The following is an 11,328-nucleotide window of genomic DNA, read 5'->3' as shown; positions in this document are numbered from 1 at the left end:
AAATAATACATGAAAGATAAGTATACATAACAATTATTAGTTGAAATAATAATATGTTAATCAATATGATAGATATAGTTATATATTAATGTATATACATAACCCCTCATACATATATACTTTAATTTATTTATTAAATATTACGTGTATATATAATACATATTTTATTAATAATTGATTAAAATGTTAATAATTATTAACTAATATATAATTATGTATATAATTAAATTAATATATAAATATATCATATGTATCATTATAATTATACATATTATATTTGTAAATATAATATATAAAATAAAGTTTAAAATTTAAAATATATTAGTTTATATATATAAATAAATAATTAAGTCTTAATGTGTAATATAAATATTAACTATACATATACATATTGATTATAGGCTAAGTATAATTTACATAATAACAATTAATAGTTAATGGTTAATACATAATCAATGTATGGATGTGTATATGGGTGTGTTTGTGCATGTATATGAATAATACACATGCGCACACACATTTTCTTCCTTTTGCCTATTCTTGTTTTTCCTATGCTTTGTATGTGTGTATTTAATACGTGTGTCTTTGAGTTATTTTGTGCGCTGTACGCCTTTGGTTATGCTGTGCTCGCACAACCTGTCGAAGCAGGCGCGACCCTCTCTTCCGGTGAACATACTAATACTGATGATGATGATGATGATATAGCGATCGAGAGATTCTCTCTCTCTATCTCGAGTAACCCGAATGCTGTGTGAGGCTATCTTCCTCCCCTATTGCTACATGCTCGCTCACCTTCGTGCGCATCCCTGCTTACTTGCAGAGCCGTACACCCCCCCAAGCTTGCAAGTAGGTCTCTCTCAAGGTCCGAAGTTGCATGCTTTCGATCAATTCCGCGCAGTACTTAAAGTATAGAGCAGGGACTAATGTGTAGCTCCTTGGATTAATGCATGCCCATGTACTCTGGTATGCATCATTCATCCATTTCCCATTATCTTCTTTACCTGAATGGCGCTTTCATATTCGCATTGATGCCCGAATTTCGAAATGCATTTGGTCGTCACCATCAACGCCTATCATAAGCTGTAAAATCATATCAGGCATCAGTGGTAATGCAAAGTAAAATCATGCACGTCAGGCATAAAATGACAGGCCCAGCTACTGCACGTAGCAGCGTCTTTTGTAAAACTGCAGAGGTTGGATTGTGAGTTCTGCGTTTGTTTGCAACAAGTGGCTGTCAGACTGCTGTATCCTTAATCCCTTGCTTTTTGGACTCAAAGATGTTATCGTGTGTTATGTTTATAGACTATGCTGTGTTCTCTATGAATTCAACCTTATGTCTATGTCGGCTGGCTGGTTGTGTCATACTATTTATTCATGTTTGCTATTAATTATCTTGACTTGCATTTGGACTTATTCACCTTCGGTGTTGCCTAGGCTATTTGGACTGAACTTCCTTTTTAAATTTTGGAGATGGGGCTGGGACTGGGGCAGGATGAGAGCAGATGCATAGAGTCTCCCTAATGGAGAACTTCTCCTCAAGCATCAACCAATGCTCTGGATCCTTGCCCTGCTGAACTTGAACTTGACTGAGTCTGAATTGAAGTTGGCTCTAGTTGAAAGGCATCTAGGTAAAGCTACAACAATTGAGGATGATTTGCTCAAGTTATTCTCTTCCATCCATTTGGCATCCATTGGTAAATAATTTTAAAAATTTACCAAGTATCTCCTCGAAACTTTACCTTTGACATTTCTTTATTTATGTGCCAAAATTTGCTCTGATATCAAAATCTCATTCAACTTCTCAATCTTAGGTTGAATTTCAGCAGAGATATTCTCTGGCACATCACTACGAAAAGACCTCAATAAACTTGTATGGAAAGCATTGTGTATCGGCAAATGTGGAGGTAATTTTAGCCGATATACCATATTGTTGATATTTTCCAACACTTAGAAGGGCCCATAGTATCTCATACTCAACTTCGAATACAATTTCTCTTTTTCTTTCATCTTTTTTGCCTTGCTTTTTCAAAATGCAATAATACATAATCACCTTTAGCAAACTATAAAGTATGTCTATAGTGATTAGCTGCTCTCTTTTGCTTTTTCTGTAATCTTTGAAGTGCATACTTTATCTTTGAATAGACTGCAACCAAGTTTCCCACATAACTATCAGCATCAAAGATCTTATCTTTAGTTTGCAATATAGGTGTTATCTTCTTGCCACCCTCAACCGCCTTAAATGGAGCTTTGCCAATGAAACTATGCACTATGTTATTATAAGCAAACTCAACTAAGGGCAAATATTGCTTCCGCTGTGTCTTGTGGCTTAAAACTTAGCATCTCAAAAGCTCTAACACTGTGAGATTTGCTTCCTCAAACAGACCGTTTGTTTGTATAGATGGGAGGATGATGAGAATTTCAGCTTGGTATCCATATTTTTAAACAACCCCTTTCAAAATAAATTGGCCATCCGAGGATCTCGAAACTGACAACGACTCTGGCATACTATGATACTTAAAGACGTGTTGAAAAAATAATCGTATCATATAATCAACCTTTTTTTTTCTCACTAAATGAAATAGACTCGTTTGCTAAACGTGCAAATGATAGTCCATATCTCATCATTCCCTTAGTTATCTTAGGAAGCTAAAAAATAAAATCCATTGCAATGCTCTGCCAAGGCTATTTAGAATAGGCAAGGGTTGCAACAAACTTGACATGTTTTGTTAATCATGCTTTATCTTTTGATGTACAATACATGTCTTGACAAATTGCTCTACATCATGTCTCAAAGCTGGTCAATTAAAAAAAAGGCTCCATTGCTTTGATTGTGGCATCAACATATCTGTGTTTTGTATACGGAGGAGCATGACTTTCAGTGATAACTCTGGGTCTTAACTGCTTTGTGACACACAGTTGTCCATGCATTATTAGAAATTCATCTTTTAATACCTCTGGCCATTGCAAAGATAATCATAAATATTAGCAAAGTTTGAATTAGCAACATATTGCTTTCATGGCATCCAATCCAGTGTGAAACCATATTGATGGTTGAAATTTGTGGCGTATGTTATGTCCATGAACTACAACATTCTTTTTACCATCAATATAATATATACAATCTGAAAGTAAAATATAGAGAGAAAATTTGCCCATATCATATATTGTTCTGATAACTTTGTCTTTGTCAAAAAGTATCTCAAAGTTTGATAGTCTATCTGCACTGTAAAATCAACCCCCAACAAATAATGTTTTCGTGTAGATAGTGCATGAATTTCAACTAGGAGCTCTTTCTTATAGACCTGGAATTCTTTTTTATACCTTGGAGAAATGGTCTCCCATAAGCCACAACTCGGTCATCTTGCATAAGAATAGTTTCAATGCTGTTACCACATGCGTTACACTGAACCATGAATGACTTCCTTAGATCGGGCAATATAAGCACTGGATCTTAAGTCATCTTTTCCTTTAACTTTTCAAATGCTGAAGTTTCTACTATTGTCCTGTAACGTGTCCGCTTGTTCACTTGTGGGACACGTCTTAGCAGCCCATCGAGAGGGGAGTCTAGAAAGCGCCACTGTTGGCACTCGCAAGGAATGTCACAGGGTTTGCGATCTAGGTCTTCCTGAGTCTGCCCCGAAGCAGAAATATCCGGCCGTTCCCACTTAGGACCGACCTGAAGTCAGGGTTTCTTTCCTATCAGTCAAGTCTCTAGGAAGTAGCTAGCGTCGAGCTTGAGATGAAACACTTTGCATAGGAACAACATAGTCGAAGCAGATTTATGCTGCACTTGGTTCATGGAGAATGGGAAACGAGAGGGATGCGAAGCTCAACCTCTCTGCCCATAAGGCAAAGTCCCATTCCGCTTCCCTAAAACAACATAAATCGGGATTCTAACTCTACTGACTCTAGGTCTTTACAGTTTCGTTATTACGTCTTTTGAGAAAAGTTCCCAGCTAACCGGGACCACCCTTTCGTAGGACGGACCCAAGTCACGTCCACCGCACTTTCCTTGATAGCTTTAGTTGTCTAATTAGGTCCTACCACATTTATGTGCGACATTTAAAATCAACTTCATTAATTAAGCCTTTTAGGGCATAGAGTTCGTTCACGTAATTTACAACACATGCACAAAAATAAAACAGGCAATCCTTTTATCAAACAAGTTCCTTAACTTATCTTTAAGTGAATCTTTGTCTCCTGTCCATACAGGAGAGTTATGTATCCCTTTTGTCCAACAGAAGTACTCGATCCAAATCACATGGCACTGAAATTTCCATCCTTTATCTAGAATAGGATCTTCCAACGTCCCAGACATTGGGCTCACGGGGATCTCCAACTTCATTCTGGACAGGCAAGGGGTGTCCAGAGCTCCACATGATCCACAAGCGGTCTAGGAGTGAGATGCCATTTCTGTGGTTGGCTTTTTCACCACTCGACCATTGGCCTGTGAATCGAGCAATGCCCTCTTGGGTTAATCCGTGATGTGATCTTGGAGATGATCCACGTGTGCAAAATATCCATCCTTAATTAATCCAATTAAAATTCAAGCACAATCAAAGCAATTAGTTCTAATATCATATTCTAAAAAAACCTTCCTTTATTCCCATGGCAACTTGTCATTACAGACCCCTGCCATGCATTTTCCATCAACACAAGCCTTGGAATATTTATCCAAATCACAATGCAACAATCCCTTGATTGAAAGAAAAACATTTAGGGTATTGTTCAATCAACCAACAAAACTAATTGTATTTTTTCCAAACAATACAATAATAGACGCGACAATAATTCCATCACATATTCGCTCTCCCCCTTGGGGCCAAAGAGTAGAATTTACTTAATATTCCCTCCTTTAGCTTAAGGCATATGCTAAAGGTTCCAATACTATACATGACGTAAGTCCTATCATTCCAATGCAAATTAATCAATCTAGCAAGAGCATTTATGCCTCTTCTCTAAGTGACAATTATCTTTTAGCATTTTCCTACTATGCAACATTTTTTTCTTGGCTTCATCTCCCTTTCTCCTAAGGCAAGGAGTCGCATGTCATCGATGTAAAGTTTATATAATCTCTTCCATGTATGTACTGTGTATATACATTTGCGAATTTTAAACAATATTATCCTCGGTAAAGATTAATCAAAGACTCATCGATGCTCAATACTTTAGTGTCCCATATGTTGCTTAAGCTATGCTTGGATTTATCACATAGCAACGAGGTGTAATTTAACTCCCTTTGATACAAGCATTTCACAAACTTCATCTTTGAATATTTGAGATGCGATTTATCATTTTCAATGACCTATTCTGGCACCACAAGGTACGGAGCCTAAAGCATCTCTTGCGAGCATTAAAACAAGCATCTATCAATTTGAAAATACATTACTTACGACCGGTACCGCAATTGGATTGATAGTGATGCCTTCGTCCGAAGCTCTGTTGCTAGTTGTAGGATTGTCATCCGCACGCGACATCCTTCGCTTGGAGGCCATCGTTCGCAAGTAGACTCAAGAGATTAAGAAGGTGGAATAGATTCATGGTTAAATCGAGGATCGAGATAGAGGAAAATTGTGGAGCCTCTCGGGGTAACTCTTCTCTCTCTCTCTCTCTCTCTCTTTCTCAAGCTCTCTCTCACAATCTCTTGGAGGGGTATATTCTCTCTTTCCCTCTCTCTTGCAGCCTTTCGGGGCCTCCTTATGCTCCCTTGTGCCTCCCCATGCCTCCTATTATAATGAATTAGAGAGGAGGGGATAAGCTTGAGAACAAGAGTGGAGGGGCTCTTAGAAGACTCAGCGATCTGATGCTCAGATCATAAATCTGATGGTTGCATTGGCTCCAAAAGGGAGGTAAAACCCCAAGACACTTGTTTCTAACCAAGACACTTGGTTAGAAAGCTCTTAGTTCACTCCTCCTTATTTTCTCTGTTCGAAGTGCTATCTACTGTCTGTAGACTGCGATCGCGGCGTGCGCGATTTTGCCAGTCACTTTTCTTTATTTCTCTTTTTATAAAATCTCCAAAACTAACTAAAACATCACTTGTCTTTTCTTTTAAATGACTTTTAGTTCTATCTTTTTAGGATAATATCTAAAATATAATAAAAAATCCCCCCCTCTCCCCCCCCCCCTCCCCCCCCCTCCCCCTCCCCCTCCCCCCCCCCCCCAAGAATCTAATATTTTTGGACCATTCAAACTATACATATTAATACCAGTGATTAATATGGCTCATAAGTCCTGTTCACATTGTACTTTTCGTGAAGGGGTGACTACGGTCCTTATCAATCCGAGAAAAATGTCAGATTTATGACTCTCGATTTTTTAAAATATATTTTTAATTGAATGAAAATTATTAGCTATTGATGCTAGTCAGTTTTTACCTTAGTTAGTCTTTAGTTAGTAATCTTACTAACTTATTAATTGACTAACTAACTTTTGAACTAACTAACTAACTTTTATTGTGTAGAAATATTACATGTCCATCTAAATGACACGTCCTTCTTTTGCAAGGCATGCAATGGAGATGCAATTTTAGCAAACCCATGTATATACTTCCTATAATAGAAACATAAATCCAAGGAGCTATGGATCTTATGCATATTTCTCAAAGGTGGCCATGATTATATTGCCTCAAGCTTTGCAAGGTCTATGCGAATACCATCAACCAATACAATATGCTCCCAAAAATGGATTTTATATAAAAAGAATTCACTTTTTTTGTCATTGATAACCAACTTATGCTCATGCAATTCATTAAACACAATATCCAAGTGTCTTCTATGCTTTGCCTCATTCCTTGAATAGACAATTATGTCATCAAAGAAAGTGTCTACAAATCCTCTATGTGGTTTGAAAATGCGATCCATCATTCGATTGAAAGTGACTGGTGTCAAAAGATAACGTACTAGCAAAACAGTAGGTTTTGCGGGGAGGAACACGGAGTGAACTCGGCAAACATGGAGAGGAGAAGAGAAGAGAGAAGAAACTCTGATGAATGGAATGTTGAAGTTCTGAATCATGGAGTGAATGTGATACAAGGGAACAAGGGTGCTGTAGCACAAGGAAGATGATGAAGACAACCACGAACCACGAACCGCAATGTCCTCCTGAAGGGGAGTGAGGATAGTGGAGAGACTGGAGAGAAGAGGTGACAGATTGAATGAATCAGCCGTGAGGAATGAATGAGAGAGTGGCCTATAAATAGGCAGAGTCAGTCTAGGATGGCGCGCCTTTTTAGGGCTGCAAACCCTAAACACAAAACACAGAAACGCAAAAACGCAAACTGCAGGTGAAGGGTGAAGGGTTTCTCAATAGCTAGAGCATTTGTAAGCCCAAAAGGCATGACAAGAAACTCATATAGTCCAAAAGATGTTTTGAAAGGAGTCTTAGGTATCCACTTTTCAAATCTATACAGTTGAATATGGCTGCCCCCTGCAATCTATCTATAACATCATTGATTTGAGGAATCAAAAAGCAATTCTTTATCGTGATCTTGTTCAGAGCATGATAATCAATGCACATACACCATGAACTATCCTTTTTCTACACCAAAAGCACTAGAGAACCAAAAGAAAATGAGATGGGCTGAATCTGTTCTTTTTCTAATATCTCATTCACCTGATTCGTAATCTCCTTGTGCTAGGTTACACTGACTTTGTAGGGTGGCTTATAGATGGGCTATTTCTAGGGATAAGATCTATGCCATGATCTTTCGGCTTTTCAAGCGGTAGGTGCCTTCTGCCTTGGAAGTGATTGACAAAAGCAATTAGTATACATTTTCAGAAATGACATGCAATCTTTCTCTAACTTAGACATATTTCCAACATTCTCACTATCATCTTTATCCTTAGTAAAATCCAAATATGTTGAAAGATGATTTTTCATCACTTTAGAAATAACAGTTGTAGATACAAAAGGGATAAATTTTCCTTTCAACTTTACATCAAGTGTGAGTATCTTTCCCTTATGCTGGATAGTGATTTCTTTTGCACGAGAATCAATCACTGTATGCATACGGTGACACCTTGGCATACCAAGCAATACATCACAACCCTTAAGTGGAGCAATGAAGAACTTTTCGTTGTCCACATATCCTTGTATATGCAATTGAAGCTTTTTAATGAGTGGTGTGACGGGCTTTGTATGACCTTTATATGCCATTTCAACTTCCTCTATGGGTCCCATTTTATCCTCTCTGATGTCTAGATGGGTTGCTATGTCTATAGAGATAAAGTTGGCTCATACCATTATCAACCATTATCAAAGAAAATCAATGCATGCTGATCTCTAATTTTGCTCCATACTTTGTATAACTCAGTAGCATCATCATTGAGCTGATCACTAATAACATGGGGCACCAATCCCACTGATGTTTTGGGTTTCTTTCCTTTAGAATCTCCCTGATTTTTTGATTTTTCAGCTGGTGTCTATTGGGACAATCCCTTGCAATGTGACTCTCTTGTTCACAAATAAAACATTTATTCATAGCTAGCAATTCCCTACGTCGTGCCAATGTTTTCGAGCGCTTTCTTTGCTATTTTGGCCTCTTTTCAGGTTGATTTTCAGATCTACCCCTTTTCTTAACCTTAAACAACTTTTTATTCGGCTTCTCCCTACTCTCTAGGAAGCGCGAATCCTTCCCACGCAGTAAAGCATATGCTATTGTAGTAGTCTCTATGAGTTGAGATATGCTAGAGATGATGGATTTAATGCAAAAATCCCTGATTCCTTTAGGTAGCCCACAAATATATTTTTCCACTTGCTCATGAAGGGGTACGGAGTGATAAGAAGTGATGGGCAGCAATGCATCCCAAAACTTCTTATTATATTGCTTCAAATTCTTACATTCCTTAGCATCCAACTTATTCCAAGTTGTCACGATGTCCACCTCAAAGGTACTTGCAAACCAATTCAATGCAAACATTTGCTTGAATTGTGCCCATGTTGATGGTGCTTTACCTTGCATCAAAAGAGTGGAGCACTACTGCAATGCATTCCCCTTTAAGAAAGTGGTTTCCTTTTGAATCTCCGAGGGCTAGGTGAAGTTTTTCCCTCAATAGGTTGCATCAAACTGTTGAATAAAAGTCAAAGCTTTCAGCCTATCTTATGCACCACTGAAGGACTCAAACTTCATTACTTTTCCACCCTCATCAGTGTCTTTTGCTGTCCCATAGTCTTTTGCTGTCCCTTTGGATGTCAACTTGTCATACACTGGCTGCTAGAAAAAGAGTGTGGAATGTAGACACCTTTTTAGCCCCACAACTAGCATCCCTTTCGGTATTTCTTTAACTTTGATTACTAATGAGATGAGTACAAGTTGAGATTCCACAATCTCCTTTGCTGTTCCAAAAGCCCCTTGCTGTAATAACAATCACCAAGCAATTCGGGCCATTTGCCCCTTGACTTTTTATCCAAGACTTGCATAATTGGAACCACCAACTTGTCAAATGCTGTCCAACTTTATAGTGAATGGATTGGTATCTCAACTCCTTGACTGTTACTCAAATTTTAGGTGCTAAATTCAGTGTACGATGCCTTCTTCCTTTGGTACAGCTCTCGAGGTGGTTGTCAAATCTTAATTTCTACAGAAATTGGCTAGGTCATTTGCAACGTGGAGTGATCCCTAACCTCAGTTGACCCTTAGACTAGCACGCTAGTTCCTAGTGTCATCATTGATACTTATTGGCCGAACAATTGTTCTAGGGTCAAATCTGATACCAATTGACCGCCAAATCCCAGTCGGCATAACTTATCACAACTTTTGCCTTTGACACCACTGCATCCTCGGGATCCTTGGCTTGTTACTATGAAATAATTGCCATGTGTATCACATGTGCTAAACAACCTTGTACATTTGATTAATAACTTAATGAAATGTTATTAGCAAGATTAAAGCATCTCAAAATTTCAGGTCTCCATGATATAAACCAAGACGAGACAATATAGGAACAACAGTGAGTCATTGGTTGTGTGGGCACCAGCTCTCGCTCCCTCTCTCCACCAGAAACATGTAAATATGCTATATACATAATGACTGAGGAGGAGGGAGCACTGGCCAATAAATAGGCCATGAGTATAAATAGGTCAGATAGCATTAATGAGATATCAATAATGTAGTTGGTCAACAACAAAGAATGCGCCAAGTGGCCAAAACAAATCCTATATATTAGGCGACCATATTATACTCTAGAAGAAATGTGCCTGCCCACTGCAACATACATAGAATCACTCATAAACTGACAATATTTGCTAATAGTCTTAGACCCAAGTAGCCAAGGTAAGCTTTTCCCTTGGTGGATTAGGCTTATCCTTACTGTGACTCGAGTGAGTTAGGCAAGTTTGCTTCCAAGTATAAATAGACAAGCAACCTCAATGAGTTAGATAAGCAAGCTTAGTTTTGTAGTGAGAAATAACAAATGATGTATGCTCTAGGAAGAGATGTCCTGAATCCCATATGCACAGTGAGGAGAGTAGAACAACCCAACTACTATAAAGCATTGTACTTGCAATATGAGTAATGCAATATGATGATACTTTTGTCCTTTCAGTTGAGAGTTTGAGTCATTGTTCAACCACACAAGACTGTGTTTATGAGTCGAAGTCTCAATCTTGGAACCTAATTCACTTGTGTGACATTTTATCTTTAACTCTATGTCTTCATGAGTTCACTCTATCTCTTTAAGCCACCATAGCCATGCTCTAGATCCGTTCTTTTGACATGGTATTAGAGCTCAGCTGAGCATGGCCCAACTCAATCTAGCTTTCCTCTCTGCTCTCTCAAGCTATCTTAACTTCAGTCCAGCTCAATGTTAGTTTATGACCTCATTTTCACCTCTACCTTCATTCCAGCTCTCATGGTTGTCATAGCCAAATTGCACATGCCCTACTTGGAGCTTTTGGATCTTCCCAACTAAAGCCTATCTCAGCTAGCTTTCTTCTAGAGATTTGTTCCCTTGCTCAGGACGCATCACTGGATCACATCAAAGGTCGACATTACACGCTCCCTGCTCCACCATTTTGAAAAAACCCAGCTCACTGAAATTCTGTGCCTGTTGCTGTTTGTATTGTCGATTCAGCTTCTGCACGCCGCAGCTCACTTTGCAGCTATAGGGCTTTCAAAGCTCCATATCTAAGCTCTCTCCCCATAAAATATTTTCAAGAAATTATTCTTCTAAAGCTGCAACAAACAAAAAACCATTCAGCCAAAAAACCCTAAACTAGAGACTCCATAGTCTTGAATTTCAAGCTCAAAATTTCTTCATTTTTTCATCCTTCTTAGTCAAGTGGAGCTTCTGTCATTTAGATTTGATCAGTTCCAGCAAGTGCGAACTT

General features: G+C 38.3%; 1 protein-coding gene across 8 annotated transcripts in view; it reads left to right on the top strand.

Annotated features, from left to right (window-relative positions):
* The first annotated feature begins 587 nt into the window (after positions 1 to 587).
* Positions 588 to 11,328, top strand: part of LOC148020216 (uncharacterized) — a 135,776-nt gene continuing 125,035 nt past the window's right edge. For 2 of the 8 annotated variants that reach the window (XM_087700538.1, XM_087700539.1), the window contains exon 1: positions 1,812 to 1,904. In XM_087700538.1, the coding sequence (XP_087556664.1) occupies positions 1,873 to 1,904 (32 nt within the window). In that variant the 5' untranslated portion in view covers positions 1,812 to 1,872. Of the gene's footprint in view, positions 964 to 1,811; positions 1,905 to 11,328 lie in introns of those variants that run through there. The other 6 variants (XM_087700537.1, XM_087700532.1, XM_087700536.1 and 3 more) reach the window with 6 other exon arrangements.

The sequence above is a fragment of the Lygodium microphyllum genome, chromosome 19 (assembly GCF_053477565.2).
Source record: "Lygodium microphyllum isolate KBCC chromosome 19, Lygodium_microphyllum_v1.1.10, whole genome shotgun sequence".
Classification (NCBI taxonomy): domain Eukaryota; kingdom Viridiplantae; phylum Streptophyta; class Polypodiopsida; order Schizaeales; family Lygodiaceae; genus Lygodium; species Lygodium microphyllum.
Note: the sequence above shows the minus strand (reverse complement) of the source record. Positions and strands in the feature narration are given on the sequence as shown.